Below are 20,237 nucleotides of genomic sequence, written 5' to 3'. Positions count from 1 at the left end.
TTAGAAATTGTCTAGTGCCTGTTCAGTTAGCATATTCTTAAAGATGGAGGATAAGGGCTCATAACAGTTTGGAGGCCTTGTACCTTAGGAGACTTAAGAATAGAGGTCAAAGCAGAAGTGAGTAATTCAACAGCTTCCAGTGTTTGGAATAAGTGCCACAGGGATATAAGCCTACTCCTCGAAGACTCTATGATTATTTCCTCACAAGTATCCACTACCTTATTTTAATATACCAGACTTCCTTCAAAAGACATACAAAGCCATGCTCCTTTCTTTTATCAAATTAAGGACTTTCTACTACTATAACTCTTGATTTTAGTTACAATCCAAGGGCCAAATCCAACCAAGACAGCGCACGCTTATAGAACTCAAATTTTAAAATTCCTGTCAAAAAGCAATCTTCTGCATCATTGCTCTCTCACCCTAGATGTTGCATTTAAGTATTTTCTACCAATTAGACAAAGGACTGAATTACACTGCAACCACTACAGTAAAAGTGCTAAGTCTTCACATACTGCAAGTCTCTCTTCAGACTTTCAAGTAACATCGGGATGTATTTATGCTGAAACAATCACACCATGTACCTGAAAGACATCCTACCCCCTGACCAATTGCTTGCCCAGTCTCCAAAGAATGTCTTACTTGACCACTCCCACAAGAATGAAAGTGGATGGGATGTTTTCAAAGACCTGTTCCAGAATATCTTTTTTCCTTAACATAATTTTCTTTTTATACAATCTGATCAGGGTGGCCAATTGTTATACAAATTAACTCAGGCTCTGAATCACTTGATTAGCTCTATGTTCTATCTAGTTCAGGCAAACAGATCAGGTTAAGGCTTATCAAAACCACCTGTGCTATTGCAGCTTCATGTTAAGATGTCCACAAAAAAGCACCCATTTAGAAACTCTATTAGGATAGTCTCTCTTTAGTTGTCAAAAAAATAATCCTTACAGGAGGCATGTAATATTGCCATGTAACCACAAGTTACGGATGGAATTTTACAGAGTTAAGTCCATATGATCTTCAGTTGCTCTGTTTTGCAAAAGCTTACCTAGAAGACTGCAATAGCCAGAATTAGTCAGATCTACTTTTTTTTCCCTTTTGTTTCAGTGTGTGTTGTTTTCAGTAAGAATGCAAAGAAGCCTCTCACACCAGCAGTATCAGTATAAGCAAGTGAAGGTAGAACATTTGGTTTTAAAATTTAGACTTTGTCTTTTTTTTTTTTCTTCTTTAAAAACAATTTCCAACCACTACATCATGATGGCAGTACTGACTGTATCTGAATCATCTGAACCTTAAATGTAATCAAAAGCTAAACACACCATATACATCAATCTTTATATATTCTTTGTACATCAAGAAAAGGTAAAGTGCTTCAGAAAGCAAAATCAAGACCAGCCATCACTGCTTGTTTCTTGCATGGTAGTTATTTAACCTTAAAATTTTGAAGTCTGGGTAAAAAACCCCAAAAAAGTAAATCACCAGCTTAAAGACAGACTTCTGTACACCAGATTTTTTTTCACAACTTTGTGAATGACTGTGTGGGGAAATAATCTAATTAAAAATGCATGAGGAAACATAATTTTACTACTTACAGTTCAATTTCTACAACTCCTTTCAAGCACCCCTGCTTTACAAAGAGACCAACCTACAAAATTAATTATAGAAGTTATTATTGCAAAATAACAGTGTATTAAAATGTAATCTCTTAGAAAAATATGTATTTTTATAAAAGAGTTTCTGTAATGGGATATTTTATCGAAAACTACAATTAAAAACTAAAATTTATTTTGGCTGTGTATTAGCTAAAAATAAAGGAAGACGCTATTATCTTTCTCATAACTAACAGCATTAGAACTTCCTCCACAGGTTAACAATTTCTGATCAATTTCAACCTCCCAAACTGAAGGAATTATAATCAGCACATCCACGGAGAGGAAGAAGTTCTCATTAATTTGGGGAACAAAGGCAATACAAATGAAAGACATTGCCAAATATCTGTACAAATAGAACTGCCAATTCTAACAGTACAAAAATACGTAAACATGAAAAGCCAATAAAAATACCAACACACAGTGCTGCCATGCAGTCAATTTCCATGTTTACACTTGCTCAAGACTGAGCTGCAACCTGAGAATATGTACAATCATTTAGGTACCCAGATTCAGTGCTCCAAAGATCTACTGAAATATATTCCATCCAATCAGAATATCCAACAAAGCAAGAGCAAAACTTAAAAATCTGACAATACAAACTTCCTACTATAGTATCAACACAGGATCTCTTGGGAGCAAAAACCAAAAATAATAGTAGCACAAACCAAAACAATCCAACTTCCATTTAAACCAAATATCAGTGGCTCCATGCTTTTAGATAAATTCTCAGACACCTTAAAGATGTTATTTCTACAGGTTCTATACACTTAGAAATTTAAGTTAGACTTTTTTTTTTATTTCTTTAGTTAGTATTTCCAATGAAATGTTATTTATGCATTACGTGGCATTTTCCTATCCCACTGTGGAGGCTTAGAAATCTTCAAATATAACCTCTAGTCTACTCAGGTTTCAGTACAATTCAGGTGTTTCCATTTCATAATTCAGCCACGACAACAAGTAGTTAAGTAAGACAAAACCCCTTTGTAAAAGCCTTTGTCTCTGGACCAGGTTATTCTACAATTTGGACACCTTTTTATAAAAAATAAAGCAAATCAAGGAAGACGGTCTTTTTCCCCCTCCTCTGCTGGAAGGAGCTCTTATTGACATTCACATTAAACATGAAAACTACAAAAGTTCATAGTTACCTTATCAGCTCGCCCTATGAAAGAAGGTTTTCCAGCCAGTCCCAGGCAGATGGCACAAACAATGCTTGACTTTCCTGTTCCATTAGCACCCACAATCATGTTCAGATTGGGTCCTGGACGTACTTCACAGACGTCATATGTTCTGGAAAGCACAATAATTTTTTGAACCTTATAAACACTATGTCACCTTAAAAAAAATTTACTTGCTTAAAAACAATTTATGATTGTATTAAACATGACAGATAATTTTATCCAATCTAGACTCAATCCTCAAATACTGTTTTGTAAGAAAATCTCAGAGTGAAAACTAACACTACAATAAAACACTGTGGACTACTTTCCTACCAGTCAGAGTACTTACAACAACTTTCTTCAAAACAAAAGATTATAAAGAATGAAATTCAGCCACATAATGACAATTTTTATTGAGTTTACTAGGAAATCATATTATTTTACATATTAAAAAAAAAGAAGAAAGAAAGAAAATTGAGTGAATTCAGTCAAGTCTGTTACATTTAATTCCAGCTGCCTGTTGCACCGCAGTCACAAAAGGAGATTCCACTTGTCTAACCCATACAATGTACTTGGGTCTTAAGCTCTGCAAGACGTCTGTGGAACTCCATATTGATACATTATGCAGTAGCTTTCTTGAGTTACAAGAACCTAAAACATTAGCCTGTTATCAGTGATTTTTTTTTTTTTTAAATTGTATTAGACATCTTCCATCATGTGCATCCAGCATGCCTGCTGCAATAGCAACTACAGGAAGAGACCAAGCCCTAGCATGCAAATTCAAGATTAATGTTGGTATGATCAGTAACATCCCAAATTGATAATGAACTCCACCATTCGATGTTCTGTTCCCGCACTGTACCAAATACACAGAGAGGAACTGAGACACCAATACCAAAGAAGAAACAGAAAGCAGTTAATGATAAGACAATAACATAATCCATGTACTTCTAGAAGAGAAGGTATTTGAAGCCTTAATACTGAGGTTTAAACTACCATGTTTGAAGCTTCATTTGACATCTGTAGTGTGACCCGTGAACTATGCTACTCAGAACTGTTTTCAAGGCTGACATGGAGCTAACAGCATACCAGCCATAAGAAAACAGCCTGAAAATGTCTACTAGTAACTACAATAGCTCCAAACAGAACGATATTCCCAATACACAGAAGCTGGAGAAAGCACATGCAAAAGATAACACCACAGATATTTTATCCTAATAGTTCCCAAGGCCTGTCCCCGCTGCATTATGAACATCTTCTGCACTCTCCCCTCCTTCACTGCTTGACAATCACGTAAATGGGAGAAAAAAAGCATGCAGAGGCTGACATGGACAACAGGAACCACCACCTTAGGGGAAGAAAGGCCGACACGACCATCACTGGGGAACGCACCCCCACAGAAACGACACTGCACTACGAACCTACGGGACTCGTAATCCACACAGCAGGTCCTCTCCCTTCTCTGAGCAAGGCATCACCTTCCAGGGAAAAAACGTTTCACGCACTCCCTCTTCCAGCCCCGACTCGCCTCGATACCCAAGGCCTTATTAAGGTCCCCCGTTAACCGAATGTGACTCCCCGCTCCGTGCAACAAGGCGGAGAACGGCCGCAGCGAGCGCATCCCTGCCTCGCCAGCCCGCTGCCCCAGGTTTGGCCCTCCTGACTTAACCGCCAGCTCCCCAGCCCCACACCCGCTTTAAAACGAGGCGGGGGGGGGGACGACGACGACGACGACGACACGAAGCCGAGGCCGCCCAAGCTAGCGACCGACCTCTGAGACGGCAGGGAGTCCGCACGCCAGCGGCCGCAGCCGCCCCGCGGCCAATGGCGGCCGCTCGGCCGCCGCCACCTGGGAGGGGAAAGCGCCCACTGCTCACTCACAGAAAGTTCTCCATGAAGATCCTGACGATAGAGCCCTCGACGAAGCGGGGGCGCGCCTCAGCGCTCCTCACAGCCTGCTGGCTGCCCCCAGCGCCGAGCTGACAGGCGCCCAGGCTCCATTTCCCCGGCGTCGCCACCGCCATCTTCCCCCTCAGCCCGCCCTCACCCCCTGGCCGCGGGGACGCGCCCCGCGCCTCGCTCTCATTGGCGGGCGGGAAACAGCGGGCAGGTGAGGAGCCGCGTTCATTGGCTGGTGGGGCGGGACTAAGCCGCGATGAAGCTTTTAATTGGCTTGCAGCGTGCCGTGCTGGTGCCTATTGGCTGGAGGAGAGCGGGGAGGTAAGGGGGATCCGGGAGGGAGGTTGTGGTGCTGCTTTCGGTTTCAGACAACGATGCGGGAGGCGGCGGGGTGTGGCCGCGGCCGTGGTCCCCGGCGCTGAGGCGGCCGAACGGGCGTGAGGCGCGGCCTGGGCCCGTCCCGGCCGGCGGGAGGAATCCCTTCCCGCCTCGCGGGCCGTACCTCCCGGCGAGTGCTGCGGCGGGAGGACGGCGCCTCCCGGCCGGCGTGCTCTGCAGTGAGGCGGCGCGGGGCGTCAAGAGTCGAGCGCTGCGCGGAGGGAGAGTGCCGGTGCCTGCGCCGCGGCCCCGGAGGCGGCTCCCTCAGTGCTCACCCCTCAGAAGAGGGGTGACCGGCACCGAGGCCCGCCTTTAGTGTCCTTCTCGGAGGTCCCTGCCCGGAGCGCGGTGGGAAGGTGTTGGGCAGGCCTCGGGGCTGCAGGCCCCGGCCCCCTCGGCTGCCACCGACCGCTACCGCTAGCGGCCTTTCCACAGCGGCTGAGCAGCGTAACGCGGCGCGGGAGAGCGGTGGTAGCGGTTTTCCCACGAGGTGGCAGCAGAGCCGAGCAGTTGGGCGGCCAGTGCTGCAGAGGTGGGCACCTTCCAAGCATCCCCCTTCCTTCATGGGGACAGGCTTGGGTTGCCGGCGAGCGAACTCTTGTTTTCATGTTCCGGCGCCTGTCTGGGTTTGCTTACTTTTTCTTAGTTTTTAACAAAACAACAGGAAAAACATTTTTTACATGTGTTACTTCAGAGATCAGGAAGTCTGTAGGAAGGAGAGATGTCCTTAAGAAATGATCCTAGAGGAATGCGTGTGTGTGAGATTTTGGCCTCTTGACTGCAGGGCAATCACCAGTGTCACAGATTCCTGCAGATGCCTTACCTTTCCCACATGCTTTATTTTTTCTCTCAGACCAAGAGTTTCTGCTGGAGCACAGGGCCTCAAAAGTAGCCAAAGCTGCTATAAGGGATGAGGAAGCTGATTAAAACTGCTGAAAAACAGATAAGAAACTGCTTGTGCTTAAGTGGAACTACGTAAAGGAATCGACATGTAACTAGAATGATTTGTCCTAGAAAGTTTACAAGGAAAACGATGTTTTTCCAATATGAACCAGATACTTGGCATGTGGAGGCTTGCAAGGCCACCTGTACCTAAGCAACTGTATCTGTAATACCCTGCAAAGACCAAGACTGCCATGGTAAAGACATCAGTGTCTTTGGGTATGGATGTAGCAGAATTTGGACCAATGAGGAAAAGTAATTTTAAGGCAGGTGGCTTCTTTGAGAGGAATTTAGGTAAATAAAGGGAGGTACAACGGCAGTGAAAAGGTTGTTCCAGATACAGGGAAAAAATGGGGGAAGAAAGATTAAGATCCACTAAAGAATGAAGGGGACTTCTGCTCCAACAGTATGAGTGCAGGTGCCCACAGATAGTAATGAAGCTCACCTGCCTGTCCAAGCCCACCAGGACATCAAGACAGCCACTTTGGATAACCTACTGGACTCTCCACCAGGTCCGTGTCCAGAAGACTTGGTGTAGAAGAATAAAGCAGCATAGAAATGCACCCTAGTACTATGTGGTATGGAGGTGAAAGGATAATAAAATTGTAAGTATGTCATTCATAAGATTTGTGATAATAGCTTTGTAATAGAGTGTGAAATTATATAATTGTAAATTAGTAACACTGGTGTGTCTATTAGTTACTTAGAATATTAGTTGATATATTAGTTGGTAGTGTTTTACTTAATCAATAAAAATTGTAGTCTCCTGAATCAGTTGTGTCTCAAGCTTGCAGACCAAAAGGGTAGAGTTGGACTCATTAAGTAACAGTGACTTCCAGCCAAAAGAGAAGGAGGCAGTAGATTAAGGAACCATTTCAACATATTCCCACTAGAGACTGCTGAAGAGATCTCTTTTTCCCAGAGTTTGTCAGGGAACATTTTCCAGGATCTGGCGAGTATGGATGCTGGTAAGAGCTGGAAAAAGGAGACGGCGAAGGCTGCAAAGTAGGCAGTGCTTGGACCCAGACGAGTCCTTGAAAGAAGACAGGGAGGATGTAAAAGCTAATACAGAATGTAAGAGCAGCAAGATGTAACACAGTACTTAGCAGTGAACAAAGGAACATAGCAGAATATGCAGTTGGCTAAGAAAGAGACCAAAATGCTGATTTTCAGAAAAACCATATGCAAGTGGGAAAAACAGAAAGGTGCAGGAGGTGGACAGGAAAACAACAGAGGAAGGATGGAAGAAAACAGCAAGAAGATGAACATAGATCCAAGTAATGTAAAGGAGTATTGAAATTTTATTCATTCATACTTAAGCAACTAAGAAACTTGAAATCACAAATTGAAATGTTAAAATTAAGTAAATTTGACATCTGACACCTAGTGTTTTGTTTGAGGTAGGACAAGACTGATGTTTTCTCTTTTTCAACATGTGAGGGGTAGAACCTTTCAGTGTGTCATGTTGCAGGAAAAGCCTGCCCTCTTCAGCCTTTTACCTTACACAGTGGTCCTTTCGGAGCAGTGCGTCTCTTCAGTGTGGGAGTCACGCTTGTGAGCTGTGTTCAGATCCAGGTAGATAAAATGCCAGGTCTTTTAGTGCTCAGCTTGAGCTGTCTTAGTGAAGCTTCATGACTGTAAAGTTGGATTTATGTTAGGTTTATTTTGGTGTGACACAATAGTCAGCCAGCATACAGTTTCATTAACATTAAAGTGAAGCTAGAATAACAATGATATTTTGTGTTGTTATTCTAGTTTTCCATTGGTGTAACTGAGATCTGAATTTTGCCCTCTTTTTGGAAATTAATAAGGATAATGACAGAATGTCAACTAATGGAAAATATTTAAGGACTAAAAAGAGTATTAAACAAGAGTGCAATAAAAGGGCTTTTCCTCTGATCTCAGGACAAGTTCAGTTCCACTCCAGCACAAAGCTACATTTAGAGCAATCAAATACAAGCATGTTAGTGTTTGGGGTGTTTTAGCTGCTTTTGAAGGTTTCTGTTTCATTTCCATGGACTTCCCATTTTATGGACTGTGCCACAACTGGGATCAAAGCAATTATTTGTAGGTTCTCCAGTAGCTTTTGAAGAAATTTTCAGACAGTAAACAGGCCTAGTACAGCAAGTCTCAGAACTGTTCTTTGCCCTGCTGTGGTCCTTGTACAGCTACTGCAGCAGTGAGAAAGGAACAAATAGTAAATAAAAATGGATCCAGGGCAGAAGTTAGTTGCACAGGGAGTTTCCTATTTGAACAGAGCTGATGGAATGTTTTCTGTCTCACTATAAAACTGAAGTTTGCCAGTGGAGATATCTTTAATGCACCTTCCCTAGTTTTCAGATGTTTTGCAGTCATTCTTTCACTACTCTGTGAATTTCCTATTCTGTAAACTGATATTCAGCAGGCACTAAAGTAATTTAAAGCCACCTTTCAAATTCTCCCTCTGTTCTTTAATTCCTGCAGCAGAAATGGGTGGAAAGGTGCTGTTGTTCCCTACTGAAGGAAGAACTTAGGCTTTTTTTTGCAGTCAGGACAGTGCTTTGCACCCTATGGATAAATACTACCCTCAGTGATACCGACAAAATCATTGTACCAGTGAGGTCCCTAAGGAACACTCAGTGGAGAGCAGAATAGAGTACTTTGCTTATGTTCTTATTCATATCAGCCTAAATCCAATTACTTTGATAGAATAAAGCAGAGTTGCATAAATTGTTAGAGGTAGGAATCCAATAGTTATACTTCGTGCTTCATTTCATTTACAGAAAAGTCCCATCAGAAGTATGGAGAACCACCAAGCCTGATGATTTTAACCACTTCATTTTCACTTGTTTTCTGCTTAGATAATTTGATCTGAATGTTGATACCAAAGCATATGCTTTACAGAACAACAGTAAAACTGTATTGACTCTTAGGAAACAGTCCATTGATTCTGGTTGCTTTCATTTTCAGAATAATAGCAAGAGTGATGCGTTCATAACCAGCTGCCAGCTGGGACTGTAGGTAGCTAGGATAGCTGGTTAAGATGTCAATTCCTTTTGGCTCTTCCTCAGTCTCTAGGAAATAATAAGCTGCTTCAATCTGTGTGGTCAAATAAACACACTAGTACTGAATGTATTTAATTGAACAATCTCTTCAATTGTTTGTGTCACTGAAATGAAAACTTACTAAAGATGCAAGGGGCTAGATTGTCCCAGGTGCTGTTGATCCTTATAGGCTGTTAGGAAAAGTGTACACTTTGTTCTGAAAGGAGCAAAAGCTATTCCCACTTTTCAGGGCTCACATCTTGCAGCAACAGCTTGAATGTGGTGGCTGTAAGAAAAATTTCTACAGCTCAATACCGGAACTTCCTGCAACAGATCAGATTGCTTTGTCAGCTCTCTTAAGTGATGTGACCCACACGTTTCATTCTCTTTGTATTCAAAATATGGAATTCAGGCTATTATATTAGGTTCAGTTGTTTCTCATTACACCAATAACTCCGAAGTCTAGAGCAGAGCAATAAGATGATTTTCAAAGTTACATTTTATTAGGAAGTTATAATAATTTCAAAACAAAACCTTACACACAAACACATAAAATCTTAAAAATTAACAAGTTGTGTGAATTCAGTTTCCTATTAATATAAATGCAAGACATCTGTGGTTGGGTAAAGTGTAAGTACATTCTCTGTGAGTGTACAAATTGATTTATTAAAAAAATCCCCAAGACTTGTATGCCAGAAAGCATATGGCTTCAAAAGGTTTCATTTCATGTAGTTCAAAATGTCAGCAGCTTACACTGAATTATACTGGAACACTAAAAGTGAGTTTATTATTGGCAAGGATGACAAATATATTTGTTATAGTAAAAGCATACAAAACCACAAAAAATTGCCAGCAGAGTATTAAGAGTTTCCCAGAGAGATTTGTCATGAATAATTGCACTTAACCTGTAGGCTATTACTAGTAGCTAGTACTATTTTCTTTATTATTTCAAAATATTTATAAGTTCCTTAACAAAAATCCGTTCTGTACCCAACACAAAACATTCACTGAATGCAGATTTAAGGTAACACAATATTGGATTTTAATTGTGCACCTTTACTTTCCTCTTTTTACCTATATACCAGAAAGGTTAAAAAAAAAAAAAAAAGCATTAAAATGAATGATCTGTGCAAAATGGGAAGCCTTTACGTAATAACTGATACCTCATGCAAAGGAGAAAAAATATTAAAACAAACAGTCTAAGAAGCCCTGAGTCAATAATTTCATTGCAAAGGCGGGGAACATGAGTGCTCTGAGTTCTTCCTATACATCGGTGCATACTCAAACCAGTCCAGTATTTACTTAAAACGCAGTTTGTGCAGTTTCTTCCATACAAATCTTCTACACACATTCCTTTCAGCAGGCTGTATTTAATACTCAATTTCGTTTAAGCTGTCAGGATAGCCTGATGAGAACTGAATTTCTTCCACTTCTAGAATACAAAGAAGGGGGAAATACTGTAATTATTTGTATTTTTATCATACATAAGAATGCATAAGACAGAATGTAATTACCATGCTGGATTTAAATGGGACTGCCATGTGGTTTTTAAAAAGTGTTACAGCATCTTTACTAGTCCAGATTCTGAGGATGGTCTCTCATCTTATTAGAAAACAAAAATTCTACACTAACCCAGCAGCATGATACTAAATTCAGATCCATTCAGTGGGGATTCAAGGGAAAAAGTATCACCTGTCTAATTACAAAAAGCACTGTGAATTGCTAGGTGTCTCCTAAGAGAAACAAAGTATGTTTAAACTTACCTAAACAGGGTCCTGCCTGGAACAGAATATCATCAATAGCAGTGTCACTTCTTATTGACACACCGCGGATCGCCTCAAAAATAATCTGTAAAGGTAAGACACAGCTTTTCATGAATCCCACAGGAGGAAGGACTAAAATAAATAATACCCATGCAGTCTATTCAAGGATCTAGTGTGTCCTGAAAGCCTGCTTCTTGGAAAGAAACTTCTGTGCTACTTCAGTGGACTGATTGCCCTGGTCAGAGAATTTGGGTGTGTGCTATGTTGAAGGAAGCAAATTTACTCTCACAATTTGTTAAGAAATTGCTGTGTGTTACAGACCACTGATAAATTTTTCTCTAGTGATTTGGCATATTTATCTTGCTTTTTAGCCCAAATGTGTTGCTGTGTGTTGCCCATATGCAATCAAGACTTGAGGGGGAAAAAAAAACCCATTACAATATTATGGTGTGGTCTTACTGCTAAGCTAAACTTGCTTTTCAGTAAAAGGTTTCTCCCCCCCCCCCCCCCCCCCCCCCCCCCCCCCCCCAATTAATTTCCAGGCTCTTAAGGCAAAGTGATTAAAAAAACCCACACAACAGCTTTGGTTAGTGATCAGTGCAGTTTTGTGCCCAGTGCTGTTTCAGTCAATAGCAGTTTCAGCTTCCTCTTTGACAGAGAAGCTGAAGCAAGCTTTGTCTCTGGCAATACTGAAATGATGACACTGTGGAAACTGAAGGCAGAGCTCTGGCTTTGCATCATCCCTTGCCTTTGGTGCTACCTCAGAAAGACCATCCTGCAAGAAGCAGCCATTTTATCACAGCTTAGTAGTTATGTCAAATCTAGACAGGGCTTTACACAGTTGAAGGAAAAGAAATTGCACGAGTGATCTAAATGAAAACTACCACTGCTGACAAGAAACGAAGGAAAACAGCATTTAAATACTTTAAAAAATAATTTTGAATTAATTAATAAACTATTTTCATACTTGCAACCTATTAATGTCTTTAATAATTCCCTCCCTACCTTCATTTGTAAGAAATTACGCGTTACTTCAGCTTGTTCAGGTGTCCATTCAATGCTATCTACATTTTAACATTTTAACCCAAAACTTGGATTCTAGCACATAGTTCAGTTCAGTATTCCATTTTGACTGCTTTTTGTTTTTTCTTACCTGGTAGTTTCTATCACTTTCATATTCTATCAGTCCCCTTAGCCATGAGATGCTTTGTTCCCCTGTCCTCCTCCACAAAGGAATCTCTTCATCATCACCTTCCTTTTTGAGATAAACACTTAATAATCCAGTCCCAGCTCCATACATGTGATAGAAAAATGTCAAGCACTGTTTTCCAGAGGTTCCTCTCAATGATCTTGAAACTAGGTACGCTCTCTGTCCATAGACCATGTCAGATGCCTCTATATACATGTAGTATCCTTAAAAAGATACACAAGCAAATATTAGTGAAGTAGAATACATTCTCAGCATGTTCACTACGCTCAACGTGCTCATTATATAAAAAACTATGATTGAAACTTTTGATAAAGATTTTTATGCTGTAGACTTATATTTGTGAACTGTAATATTTGTGATATTGTAATAATTGTGTAGTGTAATAATGGTAACACTTGTGAGTGCTAATATAAGAACACTTAAGAACTTGTTTATATCTAATTAAATACATAGCAACAGAAAGGAATACAAAGTAAGAAAAAATTATAGCTGTTCTTAAACCAGGAATGCACTCTGACAGTGGCCCATTAATTGAAATTCAGAGCAAGCTGCATGTACCTCTGAGGGTACAGTTTAGGCAACGGTTGGAGCTGATGCTATTAGCAAAGCAAACGAAATACCTCTTTTAAATCACATATGACATCAATAATATTTTTCTTTCTGTGATCAAGATGTGAAGACACGAGGAAAACTAGACTCTCTAGAATCCATGAATGAATGAAAGATTGTCATGAACTCTCATCTGTTGAAAAATTAGTCATTAATTGGTGGCAGGCAAATTAATCCCCCCCCGCAATCCACTATTCGGTTATTTCCAATTGGAGCAAACTGAGGTGTGTCAGAAGACTGAGGAGCATCCCCACATCCCATCTGCTGCGTATGGCAGCTGTTCTGTGTCTTGAGATGTACACTCCACCAGCAGGCAATGAACTCAGATTTTTGCAGCAGCTCTTCATGCAGTCCCACTGCTCCCTTTCTGTGGTGTTGGAGAAAACAAGCTGCCCTTCTGCCACCACAAGTCCTGGCAGTGAGATTGCCCTCAGGGGGAGAGGGGATTCCTAAGGATCAGTGAGGCAGGAGAAAAGCTGAGAGCGGCAAGAGCAGCCGGTGGATGCTCGGGGTGTCTCTCATGATACTCAGAGTCCTATTATCTACACAAACCCCTGCTGAAGACATCCCCTCTAACCGAGGCTGTAGTTTGGTGGTGAGCAGCAGTAGAGAGAAAGGGTGAAAAGGAAGATTATCTACAGCTGTATGTCTGTAAAGAAAAGATAGTTTCATACTATCAAAAGATAGTGTGTTGGAGAATTCCCAAGGCTATTTATACCAAACCTAGTGCAAGCCATTGCGAGGATTTTGATGTTCACTATGCTTAAAAGTTCTTTCAGTTAAAAATCAAAACCTACAGCTCCTACTACAGTATAATAAAATAACTTGCCTTTAGTTCTAAGGCCTGAATCATATTATAAACTTGTTGGAAAGACTAGATCAGCTCTTGGTTTTGTGAATTCAAATCCACATATTTCTCAGCACATCTTGCTGCAGAGATGTGTGAAATAAGGAATAAACACTGTTGTCACAGGCCAGGCTTAAAAGATTCTCTTGCTTCACCGGTTCTGAAGTCGAGCTATCGGCCTCAGATCTCAGAATACTTAGTGGTCTATATAAACTGAAAATAGGTCTAAAGTCAGTTTCTGCCTTAGAAATCAAGAAAATTGTGCTGACAGCCCATTTCTTTTCTTGAGCAAGAAACTCGAGTGTTGCTCCTGTTATAAGGAGAGGGTTATTGTCCTTGGAAACACAAAAGCTGGGATTTAGAGTATTTGAAAGAGGAAGAATAAAATCTATTATCTAGGGAATAACCAGGGGAAAAAAAGGCAACAAACAAACCTGAATGTTGAATCCTTTTATGGAACTGAGTTTGGTTACCTACCAAAACAACCAGCAACTTTAATGTGATGTAGTCCTTTTGGATTTTATTTTGTAGAAAAAGAAGGGTCTGCCAGACAATACAGAGATGGCCTACAGATGCCTCTCCAAGAGTCTCACCCACATTTCAAAATAAAAATTCTCAAATGAACTTTAAAAACCATTAGGAAAAATTCTCACTTATTTTAAAGCTGGTGATCACATGTCTAGTTGATGCAGAAGAACTGGACAGCACGAGTAACAAAGACTTACAGACAGTATGTCATCTAATTCACTCTAATGTCATCTGATTTTTAAATGGAAAAGGGACAAGAATTTCAATACTCCCTTTTGAAAGTCATTCCACAGTACAAAGGTATCATTATTGGGAAAATGTTCTTGATTTGTAGATAGCCTACATTTTCCACTTAGATAACTTAGCCAATAGATCTGGTCAGAATATGGTCAGATTTGTAAGTATGTTTCTTATTTTTATTTCATAACACATAAGAGAAGTTTTAAGCTTTAAAACTTACTTATCTCTGAAGGCTATTCATATTTCTACCCAGAATCAGTACTGTTTAGAATTAACAATGGAAGAACATGATCTGAAATTTCAAGCCAAAGAGAAACATTCCCATCTGCATTCTCAATTCCACATGTAGGATTTTGGCCATACAATCCCCCACACCGTGAATTTACATCTCTCTAGTCAATTTCCGTACTTTGCTCAGGATGCAGCTATTAGAGAAATTTTACAGGGAGATAGGAAAGGGAGATTTTGCTGAACGTGCACAAAGCCATCTTTTTAGATAAAGAGATCAGAAACAAGACAAAACATTTGTTATTTTATTAACTAGAAGCATTTGTTATTTTGTTAACTAGAAACAAAACAATTTTCCAGAGTAACTTGAATTAAGCTTGCATAGAGCGAGACTTCATATGCACAGCTGAAATAACTATGCTTGATAATGCATAACGTGGTTTACACTCAATCACAGTCGACAGAATAATAATAGCTTTTGGTGAGCCTTTTGAGCAGGCCAACTGCTTTTGTAATCCAGCTAAAATTTTTAACAGATGGATAGATGGCTACTGTGAGCTTGTCTGCAACTGACTTTGTAACTTGTTGAATGAATGCTAACCACTGTGAAGGAGGGCAAATCCAAAGGTGCCCTAAGCCTTTTTAAACCTATGTAAGTATTTAAAGTTCACAAGCCTTAGGGCAGTTTCATCCATTATACTGAAGTCAGTGGAGTTGTTACTGAGGTCCTCTTCTGCAGGAACACGAGCACCCAACGCAGTGACGCAGTTCATCATTTCCAAAAGTCACCAGGTACTGCCCCTCGTGTGGGGGCAATTCTGCTGCAGTTTTCTGTGCGCTCACTCATGCTAATGGGGGCCCCACTTGCCTAAATACTTTAAATTACACAAGTAAGCTTACGGAGCAGATTTTCAAGACAAACAGTCTGTGGGACTTCTTTTATTACCCATGTTTTCTTCTAAGTTTGAACAGGAAGGTGTTCATGGAGAAGAGATCCCAACCACTTGTTTGCCTTTTAGTTTCAGGGAATGTTCACGTAAGCTAGGGGTTTGGAAGAAGGCTTTTCTGCAGGGCCTGGAGAGTCATCCTGTCCTTTTTTCTCCCAATGAAAAGGGCTACTTTAGGACATGAAGACCGAATTAGCCGCTTGGTCTGCAGATAATTCAGATAAATCACATTCTCAAAACCATCTGTGGGTCCCTAAGAAACGTGTTTACTTCCTTTGATTAATAACTGTTCTGAACAGACCAGTAAAAACTTTCTCTGTGTTCTAGGTTATAATTTCAAAGTATTTTTGATTAATTATCAATCTCTGTTCTGAAAGTTCAATGCAGAGCTTAACTCACCTACCCCAGTAGTGTGGTCTCCTTTTGGTCCAGTGTAAGAAGTGGGAGTTGGACCCCTCCTCCTGTGCCAACTCCCACGACCTCTCTTCTTCTGGGTAAACACACACTCATCTTTTTCAAAAGTACACTCTCCAGGATTGGGCAGCAATAGATCTATAAGGAGAGGATATTGTTTAAAACTGCAAATACGTTAGACAGATATATGGAGAGAGATTACACAAGCAATGTATTGCATTCACTCACCTGCTGAAATCTCTTATATGTAGCTAGCCATACTTACAGTAGTCACAAGCTTATAAAAGCTAGCTTCAAACCAATGTACGAAATTTAATGTCATTTTCTTCACAGCTTTGGGGAAATCTGTGCCCTAGTCTGCCTCACTAACATGTACTAATACTCTTTAAAACATCTCGTACAGTTTATTATCTCATCATAGCTCTTACTCCACAATGGGCTCTACCAGTGTAATTTTCTTCACTACTGTGGCACCCCAAGCAGTTTAATGAGCTCCAGCATCTGTAACATGCATATTAAATGGGTCTTGTCAAAGATTGGAGTTTCTGTGATCTGAAATCAAACACCACATTTAGCTCTCCTGTATTCCCTTGGCACCAGATTCTAATACTGCATACATCAGACCACAGAGCTGCAATTACTAGAGTATTTTCATTATTTCAATTCTGTTAGATGATGCAGAAGAAAGTTTGACAATTCAGGTGCTTGCCAGGAAGCTTCTGTCAGCTCTTCTGCTATAATCTGAATTTGTAGTTCAGGAGTAGACACTCTGAGCTGCTTTCACCTTTTGAAAATGAGGAAGCCTTGAGGCGTCACACACTCTGGGGCATTTTTCGGGCGTTTTTTTGCTGCCATCAGTGGCAAGTCCCAGTATGACTATACACCCAAGTATCAGTTCTGCACCTTTGGTTCCTTTTCGAATTACTTAGGAACTACAGAAAGGCAACACAGAAAACTGTTGGAAATACTTTAGAAAAATGGCATCTTGTTTTATACATGTGAATTCTTTCTGTTCTGTAATGGTTAGCCGCCTGAATGCATGAAATCCAATCAAAAGAGGTCATTAAAAAGTTATTATTACATGGGAATATAAATGGCATGGTAGATCAGCCTCATCACCATTTCAAAGGCATGGCTTTATTCCGAAGAAGAATGGGATTATAGATTGTGCCTGTCTCATGAGAATGGTTTCCAAATTAGGATACAATTGTTGCATTGTCAAACCTCAAAAAGCCCAGAAGAGGGAGTTTGAGTGAGTTCAGAGAGGTTAGCCTGTGCATGTCAGAGGGTTAAGTCTCACTCAGAAACATTCAGTTCCTCCCACTACAGGAGGGAGAGTTAGACTCATCTTATCTGTCTTCATTAGAGAACTGCAGCTCAGATAAGGGACTGTGTCTTGGCCTTGCACAACTGTACTTCTGGACTAAAAATAATAATGCTGTGTTTTGAAAATACTGCTTTGGGGTCCATTCCTGGTTTCCTAAAAGCCATTTGAAAACTCCTTTCCCCTCAGTTTGACTGTTGTTTTTTTTTAAATTGTAATGCCCCAAAAGGAACGCTCACCTATATACAACTGCACCGGAGTCAGTGAAGTTAATTAGGAGTTAGCTGGTACCCCTGTGAACAAAAACTGGTCCTCGCTGTATGTATGCTACTGCAAAAATAGGATTTATGCAATACTTGCTGGAAAAAGAAAAGAAATGAAACCACAGTGGGATGAGGGCAGCTGTAGGATAGGCTTGGAAAACGAAGGTATGTGATGAACTCTTACTAAAAAGGGTAGCAGCTGTTGGATGACAAATATACATGGTCTTACCAGCAGCCTGGCAGCTTCCCAGGCTCAATGATACATCATCCAGTGCCACAAGTCCACAGTCCCAGAAGCTTTTACACCAGCTGACAAAGACAACCTGCAATACACAAAGGAAGTTTCAGGTATCTTACAAAAGCTGGCACGTCTGAAATTTTAGATTGTTCCAAATGCGCTAATACTTTTGACGTCTACAGAACAGAAATGATGAATCCACTTTGTTTTGGCATATGCTAATACTGCCAGTGACTGAAATTTCAAATCCAGTGGGGTTTAGATGTATGTTTTCATTTAATAGAAAGTGTTTTCTCACTTCTACAGGCAAATGATGTATCTCTGCATGTAGTTTCCATTTTACTAGGACAGAGTGTATTTTTTAGTGTATGAGAGAACACGACTCGCTGAGGTTGTTGCGGTTTCCCCCCCCCCCCAAAAAAAACCCCAACACAAACAGCTCAAATGTCCTCAGCTATCTTATGCTTACAACCAGGAGGTTTTATCCATAGAAAAATAAATTTGAAAGAGTAATGCAGAGTGATGGCCAAGAGAAATGGCTGTGGCAAAAAACAAAGAACAATAGAGATGAGATGAAACTACTGCATAAAATGGGATTATTCAGAAATTACACAAGGTCATGATATCATAGAGCAGGAGGCTGGAAATGCTAAGAATCACTCACAGTGTTCATCTGAGTTTGTAAAGATTAAGAATAGCGTCCAAGATGTATTTGACTACACATTCATTCTGCCATGGAAAATATAAGTCACTCATAAGATGACAAAATAAATTGTAAAGAAACTGTAAGATTCCCAGCTGCCCTTCTCCCCAGGTTGACACAGATCTGTTCGAATTACAGAAGACACAATAAGGTTTATTTGGTGAAAATACTGCTGGCAGTTTTCTTTGCATAACTACTGCAAACCATCTGTCTGACCATTGGGGTTATGACCAAAATTTGGGAGGAGCTTTTCAAAACAATTCCTTTGTGATGAGGTCTGAGCTAGTGACTGGAGACGAATGAGTGTCACTTCTAACAGTTTAATATTCTGGAACAACTGTGAACACCTCAGTTACATATCTGAGGTTAAATGCTGACTGACAGTTTTATGTGGATACAAAAGGTTGTTAAAAGTTGTTCATGCATTATTTAATATGTCCTCTTTTAACAGGCTTGGTAACACCTTCAATATGGTCATTATACAGGATTTTGCTAGAATGCTTTGCTATGTAGTATTTATTTAACCATCTGCTTATAAAACAGCCTGGGACATAACTACACTTAAACCTTTGAAGCATGTATGAGTTATGCTGCCCACGATGGAGCAATTTTCAAAACCATTTTCCATTCAGTGCTATCAATCCTGGTAATAGTGATTATCTGTCATGAAAACTGTTACAGGTGTGGACTTGAGGAGTGCCCCTGCACAGCATGCACAACTGTTCAGTGTACAGTGGCCTAAAAACGGCCTCTTCTTTTTTTTCTTTTTTTTCTGTAGAGCTGCTCTCTTAGCCTTAAGGTTTAACAGGACAAAACTGTTTCCTACTTTGTAAGTTCATTCTCAAGAAACAGGCACAATCTATTAAAAAATGGTAGCATCTCTTGGAATAAAACATACAATAAATACTGACGTTGGGTGGACGTCATTCGCCAGACTTTTAATAAATGCATTCTGGTGAACATTTGTAATAAACTAAAGACATATTATAGTCCTAAACCCAAGAATCTTCAGAAAACCACACATGAAAGGGTGAGGTCAGTCCTCGTTTGTGAAACAACATTTCCACACTGTGGAATCATGTTCTAAGTGATGTTTTCCTATTGACATCATTGGGAGCAGGATCAAGTTCTTTATTCTTAAATTGCAATAATTTGTTCCATACAAGGTATGTAATTACCCATTGGATCCTGCAGAAAGCCCTCCATTTCAAAAGCATCGCAACAATAACTGTTGGTCTCTCAAAGGCCATTGAACCAGTAGCCTTTGTACAATCAAAGGATTGATCTGTTTCAGTGACACTTGTACTTGTTCAGCTTTGTCATCCGTAGCTTTAGCGTTACTAATTCTCCACTCGCTTTTTGTGGTATTGAGTGACACGCTGCCACGAGCAGACTTTATAATTGGCACAGTGATGGGGTGGGGGTGCTTGTGCTTGGGAATGTGGGGTTTCCAGTATTAGCTATAGCAAATGTACTGAAATTGTTCATTGCCCCCTCAGCTTATTTTGTTGTTATATTCTTGCTTTAGTTTTAAGCAATGGGGTATAAGATATTTTTATTCACAGGTCAAATTTGTTCACTCTTCTTTTGTCCTAAATGTGTCCTTTTTTGTCATAAAGGGACATCTTTGACTATTTGAACTTTACCTACCAAAATTGTATCAATTTGGATTTACTCAGCTACTCATTTTCACCTTATGTCAGATCTCTGAATGCTTTCTCGATGGGACTAATCTCATGATGCTTTACATTTGTTCTTATTTTGAATTAAAATATTTCCTAGGTCAGTTCTTCCAAAAGAAATTTTTATGAAGTTATCTCATGCCTTGGAGAAGAGAATAGGGGATCTTTGTGCTCAGCCCACACT

General features: G+C 40.3%; 2 protein-coding genes across 2 annotated transcripts in view; both read right to left on the bottom strand.

Annotated features, from left to right (window-relative positions):
* Positions 1-4,773, bottom strand: part of SMC5 (structural maintenance of chromosomes 5) — a 49,535-nt gene extending 44,762 nt beyond the window's left edge. Inside the window, exons 1-3 of the mRNA XM_050913524.1 lie at positions 4,697-4,773; positions 2,804-2,945; positions 1,599-1,651 (exon numbers count right to left, since the gene is read on the bottom strand). Coding sequence (XP_050769481.1) covers positions 1,599-1,651; positions 2,804-2,945; positions 4,697-4,710 — 209 coding nt within the window. The 5' untranslated portion in view covers positions 4,711-4,773. The remainder of the gene's footprint in view (positions 1-1,598; positions 1,652-2,803; positions 2,946-4,696) is intronic.
* A 4,765-nt stretch (positions 4,774-9,538) lies between these two features.
* The window catches only part of MAMDC2 (MAM domain containing 2), a 63,854-nt gene continuing 53,155 nt past the window's right edge, over positions 9,539-20,237 (bottom strand). Inside the window, exons 10-14 of the mRNA XM_050913105.1 lie at positions 17,660-17,753; positions 15,829-15,981; positions 11,974-12,233; positions 10,821-10,905; positions 9,539-10,489 (exon numbers count right to left, since the gene is read on the bottom strand). Of these exons, the coding sequence (XP_050769062.1) occupies positions 10,428-10,489; positions 10,821-10,905; positions 11,974-12,233; positions 15,829-15,981; positions 17,660-17,753 (654 nt within the window). The 3' untranslated portion in view covers positions 9,539-10,427. The remainder of the gene's footprint in view (positions 10,490-10,820; positions 10,906-11,973; positions 12,234-15,828; positions 15,982-17,659; positions 17,754-20,237) is intronic.

This window comes from Gymnogyps californianus, chromosome Z, assembly GCF_018139145.2.
Source record: "Gymnogyps californianus isolate 813 chromosome Z, ASM1813914v2, whole genome shotgun sequence".
NCBI classification, from domain to species: domain Eukaryota; kingdom Metazoa; phylum Chordata; class Aves; order Accipitriformes; family Cathartidae; genus Gymnogyps; species Gymnogyps californianus.
The sequence above is the reverse complement of the archived record's forward strand: the minus strand, read 5'-3'. Positions and strand labels throughout refer to the sequence as shown.